The sequence below is a fragment of the Strix uralensis genome, chromosome 21 (assembly GCF_047716275.1).
Source record: "Strix uralensis isolate ZFMK-TIS-50842 chromosome 21, bStrUra1, whole genome shotgun sequence".
In the NCBI taxonomy this organism is placed as follows: domain Eukaryota; kingdom Metazoa; phylum Chordata; class Aves; order Strigiformes; family Strigidae; genus Strix; species Strix uralensis.
The window spans coordinates 5,838,431-5,856,157 of NC_133992.1; the positions used below are offsets into that span (position 1 = coordinate 5,838,431).

Below are 17,727 nucleotides of genomic sequence, written 5' to 3' on the forward strand. Positions count from 1 at the left end.
GCCAATTTTTGTTTCATAACTTAAGAGCAGAAGTTGGCTAGTCTCAACCACAAATTTTTGCCTCTGTTTTTAACAGCAATACTTAAGAAATGGAGGTTCAAAGCACAGATAGCCAGCTGGTCACACTTCAACAGATCTGTGTTGATTGACACAAGGAAGAACCTGACCCAGAGGGTCAACACTTTAGCCAGCATGTTAGAAATACCGTGGCTGTAAATCTGTCACCAAGTCTTATATTAAAAATCTGCTTACATTTTCATAGTCCTTCATGGTCCGAGCTCTAGTTGGTGAGACTGTATCTTCTGCCACATCTGGTAACACTAGACATTTAAGAAGACAGAACACGTTCAGACAGAAGAATCTCTAAGCTAGGCTTCAATCTGGAAACAGCAAAGGCATATGCTAATCTAAACATAATAAAAGTACAAGGGGCATTTTTTGGCCCCTTGTTTACATTACGTGTTAGTGCTACTAAGTAGTTAGTATCTAGATTTCTTTCTGATCACAGTAAGTTGTCTATTACTTAAGCTCCCAAATTCCTGTACCATCTGTTTAAACCAAGATGTAGACTGAAATGAAGCTCTGCAAGGTGCACTTTCAAGAATAAGTCCTCAGAGCAAATATCAAGGACTCCCGTATTAGAATTAAGTCCTACTAAACTATTGAAAAGCAGTTCAAATCTTCCACTACCTCAGCGGTCATGGGACAGGCCTCCACCTTACACTCAGGGAAACCACGGACAGAGGAAATGGCCAGTATCTATGTTCCTAAAATGTAATCCCTCCTGAATCTACACGTACTTAAACTTCAGTTTGGACACACATTCTGTAACAGCCACATTTAACAGGGCTGCATAACTTTTTTCCACTCAAATCTGTGAGAGTAAACTCTTAATCAGAATAACAAGGCTGCATAAAACATATAGCACATCATCTTAAATAGAAAGAAGAGGTAGCTGAGGACTCAGACTAACTAAACTAACTCTCACATTAACTAAAAGAAAATATTTCATTTAAAGTACTTCCAAAATTGTTATGCAACTATGTAGAGCAGTTTTGAAAATAACCCAAAGAATGCCAGCCAGTGGTTTTCAAACCTTCACACTCTAATTCATTTCACAAGACAACTTTCCTAGAGCACACGCAGAATACAGTAACATTATTTTGTGGCATGGGTATGTTTCTCATATTTGCTTCCTTTCGTGAGCAAACAGATCTTCTTGTTAAACCATCTAATTTGTCTTAGTTAACTACCTACGTCATCAGTACAACAAACTCAGCCAAGTTATGCTGCTGGATACATGCGTGCATAAAGAAAAATCAAAAACACACCCCAAATTTACAGAGTGGAACACAGAACAGTTAATAACACAGAAGGCTTCAAAATAGTGCTATTCAGCCATTTTACTTTAAAATAAGTGTTTCAAGCAAGTTTCTCACACCTGAAGATTAACATAGTTACATGATCATCATAGAGAAAAACATACTGGGCTGCAGCTTCTGTTCAACAGGAACTAGATAGGAAGGCGTCTTAATGCACAAATAATTAAAAGATACTGAGTCCAGACCAGGTCTTCAGGCAGGAAGTAACTGAATAGCTGAACTGGAAAACCTGATGATACGCAGCATACAACTTCCCCAAAAATAACCAGAATTTGAAACTAGTATTGCCTTGCTGGATATTCTACGTATCTTAAGTACATGCTCCACAAAACCGCTGATCATCTTATATAAGACTCGGAGCCATAATGACCACAGGCAACGTAGCAGACAGTAGTAATTGCAGCAGCTGCCGGCGTTTTAAAAAGACATAACTTACACAGAGCTGCATCACTTAAAGACATTTTCTGCCTTTTTTTCTTCAGGTACCAAGTTTTTTCCTCAGGTTCGAGAGCCGCACGAAGCGCCGAGCCCCCGGCAGAGGCGGGCGGGGCTCCGCCGCCAGCCGGGACGGCGCGGTGAGGGGCCGGGCCCCCCCGAGCCGGGCGGGGAGCCGCCGTGCCGGGCTGCCGGGGCCGCAGGGGCCTGACCGCGCCTCCCCGCACCGCACCGCGGGGCTCCCGCTCGCTATCCGGCCTTACCTTCGCCGCCGGCCGCGCCGGGCCGGGGGTCCCCGCGGGAGACGTCTGGCAGCTGGGAGACGCTGAGGAAAGAGGAGGACAGCGCTGAGGAGCCGAAAGCCCGGGAGAAAGGGGGGGGGGGGGGGGGCGGCGGGTCCAGCCGCCCCACATGCACCCGCGAGGAGGGGGACGGCGGGCCCCTCAGCCCAGCGCCCGCGGTGGGGCCAGGCCCCGCCCAACGGCCCCGCCCGCCTACCTGCCCTCAAACGCCACTGGCAGCGTCAGGTCTTCCCCCGGCAGCGAGTCCATAGCGGCGCCAGGCCGCGGGTCCCGCCGGCGGCCAGAGCTCCAGCTCCTTTGTGCGCGGCTTTGGCGGCTTCGCTGGAATTCAAACGGCCGCAATCGCTTCCGCCATCTTTGCGCCGGCGGAGGTGAAGCCGCTGAAGCCACAGCGGAAGAGCGTACAAGGCGGGCACAATGGAAACTGAAGGGGAGCCGCCATGTTTGCTCTGGGCGGTGGCTGAAGTTGGGGGGGGTAGGCGCCATGTTGGCTGAGGGCAGAGTGGGGCGGGGTATGGTGGGCACTCCCAGCTGGGCACAGGGGGAGAAAGCTGTCGGGCGCCATCTTGAGTGAGGGAAGCAACGGCGACGTCCGCCAGCCGCCATCTTTTATCAAAGGAAGATAGGCGACGCGCAGCTGCCATCTTTGCTGAGGGCAAGCTGAGCGCGCTTGTGGAGTCTATGGAGAGGCGCCTGAAGGGCCCGGCCGGGGCGGGGGACGGGGCTGCGAGCGGGGCCGGTCGGCGGCGAGGAGGAGCGGCCCCCGCCTCGCCTCGGTGCCTTCGGGCCCTGCTCCAAGAAACACACATTTGGAATAGGCTTTTGCTGGGGTGCGCCGGGACCCCGGGCTCCAGCCAGGCCTGGCAGAGCCGCTGGAGCTGATTGTTTCCATGTCCTCCGCGGCGCCACGCTGCCATCAGGCTTGGAAAGAGAAATAATTACGCTTTAGTTTCAAATTCTGGTCACTGTTCTTTGTAACTGGCAGAGGTGAAAATCCAGGAAGCCAGCTGCTGTCATAATCCGTCCTGCATTGTAACAAGCTGATTTTGAAACCATCTAAGTGTTGCAGCTCTCCGGCTTTTTCGGGGAGAAAATGCAATGATGCTGAACATTTCAGAACATCGGCAGTTGGAAATCTTAAAATGAATTAAATACTGTCACTGCTTCCCCTCCCAGGCACCGCTGTCCCTGCGGGTGAGCACAGAGGAGGGCCTGGCCTGGCCTGATGGCACTGGGAGCAGGTGGAGCTCCAAACCCTGCCATGCTTCTCACGCTCTTCACCCACTTTTTTAATTCATTATTGGAAACCTGTGAGTAGGATTGAAATACTTTACTGCAATATTTACAACCTCAACCGGCACATCGTACTAAGACTTACTCTCAGCATTACCTGTAACGTGAGGAAGCTCCGTTCCAGCAAGACACTTGCCTGGCTCTCACCCGCAGGAGTAACCATGGGCTTAAGCGTTAGATTTGGTTTCCTCTTCGGTACTGAGTGTGTCAGGTTTCACTTGCTTGCTGTCTCAAGGGGATTCTTACCTGACCAGGAAATAGGCCACAGATAAGGGCTGACCATGGCCCATGTTTATTTTGTGGTTTTATTATTCCAGATTGTCACGGTGCCCTCTTAGCTCCATTTTCTCCATGTACCTGCACCACCTCTGCTTCCTGTTCAGAACAGATGAAAGTTGTAAGCCTGTAAAATGCCCTAGAATGGTGGTAGTGGCCATTGCAGCCATGTCTATGGTCATGGTGGGCTTCCCATCCTGGCTTCTGTCTTTCAGTTTTATGTGTACAAGTGCACGATGGAGCAGCTGTTCGTGCTCAGACTGCCAGGAAATGTCAGGCACTACTTAGCACGACTAAATTCTTAATCTCACCTCCTATCCAACTGAACATGACTCATGCTTTGCATTTGGGGTCTGATGACCCTAAGAGATGTTTGGTCCCTTCAACTCCTCCATGGCCCTTGAGAGACATTTGTCACCTTATGTGACTGGGTCCCCTTTTGCAATGGCCTCACTTTCTGCCAAGCTGAAGTTAAGTTTGCAAAATCAGGTCTGCCACATGGCACCAAGATCTGATCAGACAGTCTGAAACGTGGCTTCACTTGTTTACAGAGCAGATCTTCATAAAATGAATGAATCCACATACTGAAAGGATGATACCAATTTGCTCTTGTTTAAGGTTACAGTAAGGCATTACATATTTGATGCATGCCATTAAATCAGCATCCATCAGCCACAAGTACAGCACAAATCATTCACTGCTTGCGTGCTATGGGCTGGCACGGCACCTCTGTGTCTGCAGAGCCATGGTTTATGTCCCAACATACTATCTTTCGAAAGGAAATCAGCAGGGCCCGCCTTGTTAAGTTTATCACTTCATGAAATGGTTATCTGATGGACAAAGTCATGTAGATATATACATGTATATACAGACTGACATGAAGGAAAATTTCCCTGGGTTGCTGCACTGCCCAATGTTTTAAAGTCTGCAGCAGCACCAAGAACCTGCAAAGGGCAGAAAGGGCTGGGAAACGTATTGTTTGGGAGCAGTTAACAACTTGCATTCTGATAATCTGTTTAATGTTGTTTAACCTTATCTTAACATTTGGGGAGATTATGCTAAATCCTTGTACTAGGAAACCATATTGGAATGACACTTTCCTACTTTACAAGGCAGCCCGAGATCCTTACCACCTCAGAAACAAAGTACTAAAGGGAGTCTGGGAAAAGAAATACTTATGGTGAGTGTAGCGGCATGGCTGAGTTGACCACAAACTCCCAGGGAGCAGGATGAAAGCAGCTGCTCGGTGTGCTGGGTCTGAAGTGCGATGGTGGCACGAGGAGGACGGATGTCACCGTCAGCTGAGCACGGGTCCCCCTTGCCGCCCTGTTCTCAAGTCCCTGCTCTGGGAACCAGGTTGAGCATTCAGTTATGTCTCCTCCTGTTACAGTTCAGAGCAAAATTCCTCCAAAGCGAAGTCATACACAATCAAACTGTTCTGCTAATGCAAATCAGGTCTCAAGAAACTCAAGAATTTCACCAGTGTGGTCCTTGTATAGCTCTGGCTCAGTTAAACATTTGAACAAACGCTTAAGTTTCAAGCGCTCGCTTAATTGATGCTGACTTAACATCTCCTCAAGTTCTTTACTTAACAAGGGCCAAAGAGTTAGACATAACATTCAGCAAAAAAGACTAGCCTTTAGCATTTGTATTTGCTTCTGCGCCAAAAAAATCAATTTCCTAACACCGACAAGTGAAAAAAAAATGCAAGTTTTCCATAGGTCCTTTTGCAGAGACTATCAGAATTGTTCAAAACTATTGACACTGCAGATGTGGATTTCAGAGTATCTGAAAATATAAATTTCCTTTGAAAGACCCATTGTGGTCATGAAGAAAAATCTGATACAATATCCTTTTCCAATTTCTAGCTTTGCTCTGTAGGTTTCATTTTTAATGACTGCATACATCTCTGACAAAATATATCCATGTGAATATTACAGACAATACTGCGGAAATACACATTGACTGTCTGGCCACCAAACATGTTAATGAAAGTAGCTGAAAGCTGGAATGGTTAATAAGGAGACACAAGAGATCATGGGGCTCATTTTTTAGATGGATTATCTGACACAGAATGTCAACTGTACTTATGAATATCTGATGTTAAAAAACATTTTTGTGCCATAGTTCTCATCTCACATACAGGGGTATAATGAAGGAATAATTCTCTTGGAACAAATGTCACTACTGGGATGAGAATCAGATTCAACCCTTTAGGTTTCAATCCAGCTCCAGTTGCTATCAGTGAAAAGACTCCTGCTGAACTTTAATGAACAAAAAACAAATGCAAAAATCCAAGTGGCATAGATACAAATTATATACATTTATTTTTATTCATTTTAAATAACATTCTTCTGTATAAATTCTGACATATATTCAAATCATACACTTTTTTTTTTTTTTTTAGAAATGCATTTGTAAGCATAGCATATGCTTAGGAGACTCCTTATTTGGATGTGTAGTAAGACTGATGGGTTTCAGTTGGGAGCAAGTACAACTTTTAAGGCCCACATTTTTCTTATTTTAATCCTTCCCTCTGACACATGAAGAGCAGAGTCCTGTGGGAGCTCATTTTTAAACTTCACTTTAAAGAGAAATGTATTTTTAGGATTCAATCTTATATCCTTTATTTAAAGGAGACTGTGCAAACTTTCTGCCACATTTACATTGCAAGTAACATTTGAGTTAAAGATGCCGTATAGCAGCAGTTAACTGGCCCAGGGTACCTGAAGGATGCTGAATACATCCCCTCCTCTTTCAGAAATGGCTTCCAGCGTGCTAAGTTTGCTCAGCCCGGTCCAAGGGAATTATTGTTCCAGTGGATGACATCTCCTGACAGCTCCCCAGGGCTCGCACTCCACGCAGTTATTTCTAGCTACAGTGGTTCATAAGATTCAAGATCATCATTCACATTAACCCAACCACTTTTTTGCACGTCTGTTGCATTCTGTGCTCACCAAATGCTCTCCTAAGTTGCGAGCCATCCAGGCTGCCCCATACCTTTGACACATCATTGCTTTTTGCCCTTTATCTGCTCCATTATATCCTCTTGCTTTCAGTTACTTGACTGTGGAACTGAACTCACCCCATCCAGACCAGCTGGCTCCACAGGGCCTTCACGACCTTGAGGATCGTGCCTTGAGAGCTGGCTTCCCACATTCACCCAGCCCTCGCCTGCCTTGTCGTACGTTCTCTCTGCTCTGCAGCTACCGTACCACGCCATCGGCTGCCTTTCTCCATGGCAGCCACACAGCAGCACGCCCAGTTAGAAGGTGATGCATGGTGGCCCTTCAGGAATGCTACAGGTATCTGTATTGCCACATCAGCCCTAGAAGTCACCTAGATGCCCCCCGCCCTTGTCTTGCCAGCTTCCCAGCTGGGCCTCAATGCAGCCCTGTAAGTCCATGTCTGGTTTAGCTACCCATACCCCAACGTGGCCTAGGGCAAACCTCAGCATCTGGGAAGCTTCATGACAAGTTATAACACATGGCAGGTCAGTGGTCCTGGTGGCCTTTAGTACCCTGGCACAGATGTTTGAGCTCTGCACCCCCTCAAATTACAGGGCCAGCCTAAGGCGATTGGACATATAACTAGCTCAGCTTCTTCCTCACCTCCTGTGGTGCCCAGGGGACAGCCGCATGATTGATGGAGAGCGCAAGGAGGACCTAATCTCGCATCACTAAAGTCAAACATGAAGCTGTTTATTCTTTCTTTGCTGAGGCATCGACCTCCTTTTATAAAGGTTGTTCCTCTGTGCCAAAGGCCTGGTTGGCTGGAGATGGCTGGTATTTTCCTGCCGAGTCATTCTGCCACCTGACAAGCATTGTCCCAGTGCCACTTCCTTGCTGAAGAACATCCTGCGCTTTCCTCTGCTGTCCAAACCCGGGCAGCCTGGTCCCCTCTGCCCAGCCAAGCTTCACATCACATTTGTGGGGGCCATCCAGATCCCTTCATCCCGATGTGCGACCCACGGACAACAGCATAGCTGGTCTGCTCTCCTTTGCAGACTGACTGTAAGGCATCCTGACCTCCTCCTCTTTTCAAACCCGAGGCATTTAGAGCAATTTGGAGGTCAGAAGCAGCACAGATGCAAACACCTCCTGTGCTGCGGACTAGGAGGGTTCAGCATCTGAACTCACGCCCTGGTTTTGCAGACAGTCATTATTTGTACAGCAAGAGAAAAATCAAAGCCTATTCCTGTTACACAGTAGCCTACAGTCATACAAAGATTTGCGGAAGAGGTGTTTTGTGGCAAAGATTAAAAGATCTCCTAAAATATTTTGGAAACATTAAAGTGAACAATCTGTCCTTCACTTTGCCTGCTAGCATTAGTCCCAGAAGCTAACACTTCCTAAATTACCTTTCCCCACCCTATGAAGTGACCAAGTGCAAGTGTATCGCTAAATCAGCACTGCTAAATAGTTACAATTTTTAGCAAACTTTCTATTTTGTCACCACTCTGCTCTTTAAAAGTTTGATGAGTAACTCAAGGATTAGCAACATCCAGATTTTCTCCTCCAGTCCTCCCCCGTTTTATAACTAAAAGTAACATTGCTCTGAATGACATCAGCCAAATTTATTACCTAAACTACGGGGCCTCACGCAGGCCCATAGCAGGCAACAGGAGCTCTCCATCAGCTCAGGCCTACGTGCAATTCTGCATTCTGCCGTGGCTGGTTTCCCTTGGTCATCCTCAGGCATTTTCCTTCTTACTTGCCATGCCCCATCTTTAAATCAGGCAGCAAGTTTTTGAGGCAGAAATGGCATCTTTGTGCATGTGTTTAAAGCACCTATTCCCCCCCTCCCCAGTCTCCAATGATAAGAAAAGCCTCCATGCAGCACCAGAAAGCAAATAAATAATCACCACATTCTTCCTACCATTTCTCATCTTGAGAAATATTTCCTTTTGCCTGGCTCTGAGGATGCATCAGTCAGCTCCTGCTGACCTTTAGCAGGTACTTCATTTATCCTCAGCATCAATCGCTTGCAAAGCACCAACACGCACAGCAATGCAGCTTTAGTTCTGAGGTTGATCATGAGTTAGGTGAAATATGTGTTTCACGCCCTGCTTAAATGTAATGGTATTGATTTTCACGGGTCAGACCTGGCAGCTCCCTGGCACAGGGAGGGCACGGTGCCTGCCTCGAGGCACACTGCAGGTACCAAGCGAGGAGCTCCATGCTGCGGCCTCCCCGTGCTGTGCTGCCCATTAAGTTGTTATCCCTCTGCTAACAGTCTGTCAGCCTCCCACAAAAATCAGGGGAATCTGTAAAACCTAAAGTCCCCTGTAGGTTTTTTTGACAGATGATTCCCCACCACCACCTTGTGCTACATAAAATTTCCTGAAAGCATCCATGCACTTTTAGCTTCTAAGCTTAGAAGCACAGATTGGCTCCTGCGACTCTTCGGCTGAAAGCCATTTCCACCCAAATCCAGGAGATTTTTGCTTTTGCCCTTCAAGAGGCCAGGAGGCTGCGATCAGCCCCCTGGCACGTCCCCCCCATCACCATATCACAGCACGGGGGAGAAGGCAGCGAGATCCACTCACATCATGAGGAGCCGCTTCGGAAAAACTCGGCCATCGAGATCAGGCTCTCAATGCATTCATGACAGTGTATTTGTGTTTTGTATAAAGATTTAAAAGCAAGTAACAGAATGGTACATCCGACTTTTTGAACCTACTAGGGCCTAGTCATGGCGACACTGGTATTCACTCTCTATTTAAAGAAATGGAAAATTTGACAGATGCAAGTAGGGAGCACTCACATTTTCTCTAAAAAAGAAAGTTATTCAATGACACTAGAAGAAAAGCTTTAAGCAGTCGGTGTTTGCCAGAGTCCCAGCTCCAACAATATTGCCATCTAATTTACAGTATTTTAAACAATCCTCATTTTTTTTCTTTTTAAACAACGCCACTAACCGCTGTACAATTAAAATCTAGATGATAAAATATGACTTGGGGAATAGGGGAGGTTGGAGAGGGGCTCATGGTTTTGTTGTTGGGGTTTTTTTGGTTGGTTGGTTGTCTTTTTTACAAATAATTACAAATACAATTCCAAGAAGATATATTACATTTTATATACAGAACACACCATTTCTATCAGGGTAGGGTATTAAGCCTAGCTTTTATTTTTACACGGCAACCCTGAGATGTCTTGTCGTCTTCCCTTGCACAGAAACTATACAAGTTCATTAACTCCTTCTAGAAAAAAAAAATGGATTGCTATGTGTTAATAGCATCATCACCCTGTATAAATATTCAGAAAGGGAAAAGCTTAGTCTTTTCCCTAAGTCCAATGTTTTAATGAATTTATTTTCCTGTTTTCTTGCTTAGTGGAAACTGATAATGGTGACTTTTTTCAAGTGTGCAACTCACTCCTCTACTTGCCTTTTGGTAGTACAGTCAACAATTATTTCCCTTTTTTTGTCCTCCTTTTCAAACAAATTTGTATCAGGAACTAATATGAAGCCTTTACAAAGGTCTATCTCCTGAAAACCCACTGTTAATTCATGAGCTACTTTTCAAACTAAAGGACGCAGACATCAGTTAGGTTGGTTGGAAATCAAGTAGCTTCTGATTAATCATGGGGTACTGCATTCTCCACCCCACAACCTCTTCATTAAAAAAAAAAATATTTCCAGATCAGCATAATCAAGTCCTTAACAGTGAATTCTATGGATCTTTATGGACAACAGGACACTGGATGCATTTCACCATATTACCTGAAACTCGGATGTACTACACTTTTTTCTGTTCACCTGCAAGCTACAGCATGCCCAGCATAAGAGTATCTGAAGAGCAAATTCCTCTGCGTGGAGCCTTGGCACAGATCCTGATACCCCTTCAACAAGCCCCGTAACTTTTTTAAGCCAACTTTGGAATAGCTGGATCACTTCTTCTAAGCTTTATAATTATGCATGGGAGTCGTCAGCGTTAGCTGTCCATTCGGTGCGACTTCGTTCCCATCGTCTTCCAACAGCCCCGAAACATCAGCGTTGGGTATGCTGTCATGGTAGCTGCTAAAACTGATGTTGTCCTCTTTGAGTTCAATGGTCCAAAAAGGAGCGTTAAGTTTTCTGTTTTGATACTCACGGTACATGTAGACAGCACCCACAAAGCCCATTAGTAGGACCACAACAATGATGATAACTGTCAAAATAATTATGTTAAACTGAGTCCATGAAACATCTGCAAAAGCAGAGGTACTATTGTCAGAGGAACTTAAAGGAAATATAGTCTGTATGGTTGTTGGTGACAAGGTACTGTTTATCACTGCTGTTGAAAATGATGTTGCCTTGCTGGCATTTGGAGCAGAAGTTGTAAACTCCCTTGTTTCTGGGCCAAGAGTGGCTTCTACAAAACAAATAAAAAACAATCAATAAAAATATGCTAAGATGGAATCAAACACAAACATAAGAGATCTGACATTTTTTTCACAGTTATTATGGCAATTAAGTCTATGCTGTTAAAGCTAGTATTTTTTCAAAATAGTTTACAAAAACGGTTAGCCAGGGTTGGGTTTGCTATTTATAAATAATTCTGTGTGCTAAGTGCTTATTGACTGTAGCATTCCTATAAAAAAATCTGGTGATGGATGGATAGGTGCAGTAGCCAAGATTCAGTGTTAGATACATGAGTTCATGATAGAAGCAAGCCACCCAGTCCAGCTCATATTCAGCCCATGAAAATGCGGCCCTACCAAGCTCAGCAAGAGTTTGGACTTTGAACCTAACAAAGGCAGAGTTTTGCTTGTTGTCTACATGGACTGCACCATCAGGACACAGCGACTCCAGGAGCTTAAAGCTTTCACAGTACACTAGATGTAGGATTTTGTTCACATTATTATTATTTCTGCCTTACCTGTGCAAGATGATCAAAATCAAAAAAATGAACCATGAGCTGTCACAGTGTTTAGCAACAGGTTTCAATATTTACATTGCTTTACACAAAAGGGCAAAATAATCCCAGTTCTGCTTTTGAATGATGAAGTCATACATAAAACTCACGGACACCCCCACTCTGTATAACCAGAAGCAGAAGGGAGCCAAATCACAACAAAAAAAAAAGACTGCGGATGTTCTTATGAAGCTTTTGAACACAGCAGAAGCCAGTTTGGATCCCGTTTTGGTTTCAGTGGCTGGCATATGTCCGCATATGAAGGACAGGAACATGGGAACTATCAGACCGTGCCACAAGCTCCGTCTCCTCTGCAGCCTGTTCTCAGGCACAAAATAGCCAAGAACCTGCCATGCTTCCAGCAGACGTGGGATAACTCCCTTCCCGCGCCTAGGAGTCAGCGAGAAGTTAACACTGGAGATCCCTCATAAGTGGGATGCAAATTCATTACTCCTTCTTCAAACCAGTTAAGCTACAGGCCTCAGAAAGCACCATAGAGCCTGAGTATTAGGCTCCCAAATCTAAGTAATAAACCATTTTCTTCACAGGAATAACCTGACAGTTTAGATTCTCAAGTCCAGGCAGCAGGAACCCTACAGAAGCTGAACCTCGATCAACCCAAATGTTCTCTTCACCTATTGCTCCACAGGACTCTCTGCACCCTCTTTCCCACTCTCTTCCATTTCTCCTTCTGCTATCAGAAATGCAACTTCATTTTAAACCCACTCACAGCTGCAGCAATTACAGCTGATGGTGCTGTGCTGTATTGATCCAGCTCTCCTGAAGAGAATGTCTACTAATTATGACTGAGGAGGAGAGTCACTTCCGAAGGACTAATTTTGCACTAAGTTGCATCTCCAATGGCAACAGGAGCTGGAAATATTCAGCGCGTCTCCTGCCATGGGCCCTCAGGGAAACTCCCACGAGTTAACTTTGGGCTGTCACATTCCCAGTTCAGGCAATGAAGAAAAACTCCTCTGAAGGGGCCATCACACACCTAATTTAGGCTCGTGCTCAGAGTCCCTCCCTGCAGCAGCTCCTCTATTCTCTCTGCAGGTCCTGCCTTAGGTTGATAAGGATACTCAGGATGCTGAATGCCAGGAAACATTTCTCTATGGGATAACAGGCAGAATTTTGCAGTAGGAAGCAAAATGACAGGAACAAGAGGTTTCTGGATACAGCTCTGGGAGAAGGGCATGAGGAATTCAGTCATCCTTTCCAAATTCCTTCATCAACACTCAATTCTTGGCAAACCCTGCCAGGAGCTATAATTAGAAAAAAACAGAACAGAGACAATGGCTGATTCACCAGCAAGGAAACAGGACTTTTCTGGGCTTTATTTGTGAGTCAGCATCAGCTAAGTGCTGGCAAGGGGGACATGGGTGAAAACATTTCCTGGAACTGATGGTAACGTCACGGCGAAACAGTGCCATGCTCTGACAATCCGTGGATCATGGCTTTTGGGCTGTGGCACGGCGATGCCTGTTTCCGCTCCCCAGGGCCGTGCCAGCCCTCCAGATGTCCTGAAGCAGCTCCTTGAGAGCGGCAGCTGTTCAGTCAATGGGCCGCTTTGGCAGCTCTGATGTGTCATATCCAGCTGCCTGATGGAAATGCAGTCTCTGCAAAGCTTCTGCTACCTCCTGCAATGAATGAGCACCAGCAGGAGCCGGGGCCGCGCCAGCAGCCCACGCGCCAGCTCTCGGAGAAGGCTGCGATGCTCGGCTGGGTGGCACAGTGCCACGCTGCATCACTAAGTCCTTGCTGCTGTGCCTCACCGTCGCAGCAGGAACACCATCCACCCAGGGGTCGAAAACCCTGACTTTGGTCATCCCACATGTCCTCTGAATAGGCTCTCCATCAGCCTTGAAAGCGTCAAAATCCTGGTCAGGTTTAAGGCTCTGAACAGCCCCTGTGGATACTCAAGGTTGGGTTTAGCTTTGCCCAGGCTGTACAAAACACGCTGTCTTATTTCAACCGTGACCACTTAAATAGAGTCTGATTGATGATTTCACTCTAGAAGCCATTCAAAACCAGGGCACTCAGATGCACTAGCGGTTTATGAAAGCCTTAACCTAAAACTAGTTAATGCAGAGTACCTCAGCATATCAATTTTTAGGCAAATTGTGTGTAAGAAACTGGAAAGAAACTGTACGCCTTTTTAATTGCTTAATAAAAAAAGGGAAAAAACAAGTGTCAAGGAAACAGGAAAGATAGAAGAGCATGTCCCAGTCCCTTTGAAAGGGGACAGTCTTTCCCCACATCGGGAATTGGCTACAACAATGCCATTAAAATAAAACATAATGGTGAAAACTGCAAGTATACAAGCAAAGCCATACATATAGATTTTAATGGAGCAAGGTCATGTAGCTCTTTGCACAAAGGCAGAGCTGTGCAGGGGGAGATAATGGATGACCTGATGCAAAAGTGCCGTTTCCAGCCCTGTAACGGCACAGTTACAGCTAATGAGCATTCAACTTTTTTGTATTGATCATCTCCCGTGCAGAGAAGGACTCTGTGATTACACCTCCAGAGAGCAGCATGGGAGTGAAAACCACATTAGCTCCTAATGGAAGATCTGAATTAAATCTCTGTTGGCAACAAGGATGAATTTGGGCCCAGATGCTTTCCTGAACTCTGGGTTCTCTTATCTAATACATAACACTGGTCATGTTTTCATGCACGGAGCTGGAGATCCACCTTGTGGACCAATCTCCTGATAACCGCTGAAGAAGCAACTTAAGAACCATTTTCTCTCATTTTACTACGAGTCCTCCTGCTGCCTAGTAGCCTCTCTAAGTACCAGAGCTAGTCTGGATCTGAGATGCTACATGCAGTGTCTCAGATGGGGACTGAAGACTGATAAGAGAACCCCAGAGCAGGTACCAGTAAATCCTTCCACTGACTTGCCGTGCAAGTTTGGATCTCACCTCTCTGAGCTTTGGCTTCCCCATTTAGAAAGAAAAAAAAAAAACCACCACCTAAACTTGGTCCAAATATTTATTGTTTGCAGAGTCTGAGGAGTGACAAAACCTATTAAAAACACTCTTTCTAAGGAACTATACAGTGCTATTGAATGGACTAGTCAATAAGGACAACTCGCTGGGCACTAAGAGTTCAAGTATATCAGGCAATGGAAATCTGAAAACCTACATTTAAATACACTGCAAATAGTTTTTGTTTTCCAGCTTGTTCACTAGAGGTGCCTGCCACAGTCTCGAAATCAGGGTGGTTGCAGAGCTAACTCTAAAACCCACATTTCAAGGCCAGTAGCCACCAATGTGTTATAAAGGTCTGTCTTCCTTCCCTGTACCAACAGGCCAGATGAATCTAAACCAATCTGAGCAATTAACACTATTCCCTCCCCTGCCTTCAGGCAGCCTGTGCCCACCTGAGCTGCACAGCAAGCTTCGACACTGATTGAGGAGCCTGTTTTACCTTTCTTGGTGCAGTTGGTCCCCTCGGGGTCTCGGACGTAGCCATCCTCACACTCCTCGCAGTGGAACCCGGCGGTGTGGTACAGGCAGCCGATGCACTCCCCGCTCTCCGGCCTGCACACGCTGGGGGACTGCGCTGGGTCCACGTTCCCGTTGCATTTACACCTTACGCAGATGCTGTCGGAGTTGTAGTAGCCGTTGTCGCACTGGTTGCAGTTCAGACCAGTGTACCCCGTTTTGCATTTGTCACACCTTGGGGCAGTTTCGCCAGGCTCTAAAGAATACAGAAAGCAAACCAGGTATTGCAGAGAAACACCCGCTGTGGGATTTGTTCTGTGGGACCTGACCACAAGTCACTATGACAAAAATCAGCAGCCACTGAGTATTGAACAATCTCAAATTTGAATCTGAAAATAAAAATTTTGAATATTTTCTCTGCTCCTAGGGAAAAAAAACCACCTTTGGGGGTTTCTGATGCCTTGTACCAGCATCACAGAGCACGCTCAGCACGTTGCTAAGCAAATAGATTATTACTCTTGAACATTTCCATCTCAAACAGCCAATTTCAGAAAACAGCTGGAACCATATCGGGGATGCTAGCAATCTGCAAGAACTTTTTGGCCCATACAATGCCTGAGATGGCTTGATTGCAAAACTGATTTAGGAAGTATCCAAAAAAGTTTTACGTATGTTTATTGCTGCTATGACTTCTCTCAGTTACATGAAAATAGAGCAGGAAGATTGGGGAATGTCTGCTTGGAGTCCCATGGAGGTGTTCAGAAGAGTGCTCACAGAGGTGTGGATGGCTACATGGCACAGCTGGGCATCTCCTGTACCTCTCCTGGCTGCCACAAGCTCAGCAGTTTCTCTCTGAAAAACTCCGCAGGTTCTTCAGAGCGGGCTGCAGCCTGTAGCGAAGCACTTCTGATGCCCTCCACTGCACAGATGCTCTCACAAGAGACAACACAAGCCCCAGGGAGGCACTGTGGCAGACGCCACTTCCAGCAAGGTGCCCTGGTTCCCACAGACAGGAGATTCACAGGCTATAAAACGCCTCGCTGGGCTGATGCACTCTGAGTGGCAATTTAATTGAAAAGAGCTACATTCATTATCTGAGGAATTAGACCAAAACGAAAGCCTTACGTATTCGGCAGGTGCCGGTCGATGCCACGGTGGAGCACGGGCAGCGATGGCAGGTGTGGGCAGGGTGGGCGCTCCTGTAGAAACCCTCCTTGCAGAGCTCGCAGTGGTTTCCCTCGGTGTTCTCCTGGCAGTGCAGGCAGGTGCCTGGGGGAATGGACAGGAGCACAAGCAGCCGTTCAGCAGCAGGAACTGGAGCAGAACATTTGGAGCAAGAATCTGCGTGGAGCACTCTCAATTATCAGAGCTCACAGGTGATTTTGGATACCCTCCGGCCAGAACACGCTCCTGGCCTCTTATGACCTTCTGATGATCATCCCCCCCCTCCATACACACACAAATAATGTGAAAAAGTAGGTAGCCCCAGCAGAGAGGCCCACAGCTCATCACTTTAAAAGGTCAGTGCAGGTAAACACATGCTATCAATATTAAACGGTCCTCCAGGAAAGGGGTTTCAGTTTGCATCTGTGCCAGTGAGCCAGGATCTTGATGCTTCAAAATCCCCCACTCCCACGAGGGGTCCCTCCAGTCTATGCCTTTGCCCTTTCTTGTGTGCAGCCTCTTCCTGCACCAGAGTTGGTGGTCAGGGGTAAGGAAGTGCCACCGTCCTGCTCTGGGGGCAGATGGCTCCATCCCACCAGCGTGGGGGCAGTGGCACAGGCACAAGGTAGCAGCAATTCCTGATCTTCCCGGAGAAACAGAGGGGACTGGGGGTTCATGTGAGCCACCTCCCCTTTCTGGGTTAGCCCCTGAATCAAAAAATCAGCGTGCTATGTCTTAGCAGAGGCTACGTCTTAATGGCCCTCTAAATTGCATTCTGATACTATTGTGACCAGAGAAAGAAAAATCTCCCTAGTTATAAAAACGCAGCCTCTATCAAAAGCCCATCCATCAACAAGAACACCCTGTAACTCAGCAGGCTCCTCGTGGAGGTGGCAGTGACCTGAGGGAAGCTTATATGATTAAATCCCATGTGCAAGGCTCTGAAAAGGCAACAGCCACCTTCTGACAAACCAGGGCAGCACAGAGCAGTTTATTAACTGCATATATAAGCACAGACAGGAGATTCACTGAGCTAATCCAGCAGTGCTGCGGGGGCATGGAAAAGTCTCATATCAACATTAACCACAGAAAAAATCCTGAATTAGGTTAATGCTGGCTGTTAAAAAAAACACAGCAGATTTTCTTATTAATATTGGAACAGTTTGGCTCCCTTGCGAGCTCCACATGCTGCACGGCTCCTACTCTTTCCAGAGCGATGACTCTGCAGCCGAGCATCCCCGAGCAAGCCCCGCGCGCCCTCGCAGCCGCCCCTCGTGCCGAGGACAGGAAGCAAACCCTGGCAGCTGCTGCTTTTGGGAAGCGGCTGATTCACGCGCGTGGTGGGGCTGGCAGCACCCCGATGACTAAGGACACTTGCTTGGCGTCAGCTCCCACACACTGTTTGCTCTTCACCCAACAGCTTGTCAGACACGAGCCAGTGGTTTTTGCGGGAGAGGTGTCAGGGTTAGAGGGCAAAATGATCTGCTGGGCTCGGTTTCTTCAGTAGCAAAACCTCAATCAGCTGC

At 46.6% G+C, this 17,727-nt stretch overlaps 2 protein-coding genes across 9 annotated transcripts in view; both read right to left on the bottom strand.

The window, feature by feature from the left end:
* The window catches only part of CDK5RAP2 (CDK5 regulatory subunit associated protein 2), an 85,244-nt gene extending 82,681 nt beyond the window's left edge, over positions 1 to 2,563 (bottom strand). For 5 of the 8 annotated variants that reach the window (XM_074890794.1, XM_074890792.1, XM_074890791.1 and 2 more), the window contains exons 1-3: positions 2,316 to 2,476; positions 2,081 to 2,142; positions 253 to 320 (exon numbers count right to left, since the gene is read on the bottom strand). In XM_074890794.1, coding sequence (XP_074746895.1) covers positions 253 to 320; positions 2,081 to 2,142; positions 2,316 to 2,368 — 183 coding nt within the window. In that variant the 5' untranslated portion in view covers positions 2,369 to 2,476. Of the gene's footprint in view, positions 1 to 252; positions 321 to 1,818; positions 1,931 to 2,080; positions 2,143 to 2,315 lie in introns of those variants that run through there. The other 3 variants (XM_074890799.1, XM_074890796.1, XM_074890795.1) reach the window with 3 other exon arrangements.
* A 3,425-nt stretch (positions 2,564 to 5,988) lies between these two features.
* Positions 5,989 to 17,727, bottom strand: part of MEGF9 (multiple EGF like domains 9) — a 62,185-nt gene continuing 50,446 nt past the window's right edge. The window contains exons 10-12 of the mRNA XM_074891181.1: positions 16,163 to 16,306; positions 15,021 to 15,293; positions 5,989 to 11,042 (exon numbers count right to left, since the gene is read on the bottom strand). Coding sequence (XP_074747282.1) covers positions 10,588 to 11,042; positions 15,021 to 15,293; positions 16,163 to 16,306 — 872 coding nt within the window. The 3' untranslated portion in view covers positions 5,989 to 10,587. The remainder of the gene's footprint in view (positions 11,043 to 15,020; positions 15,294 to 16,162; positions 16,307 to 17,727) is intronic.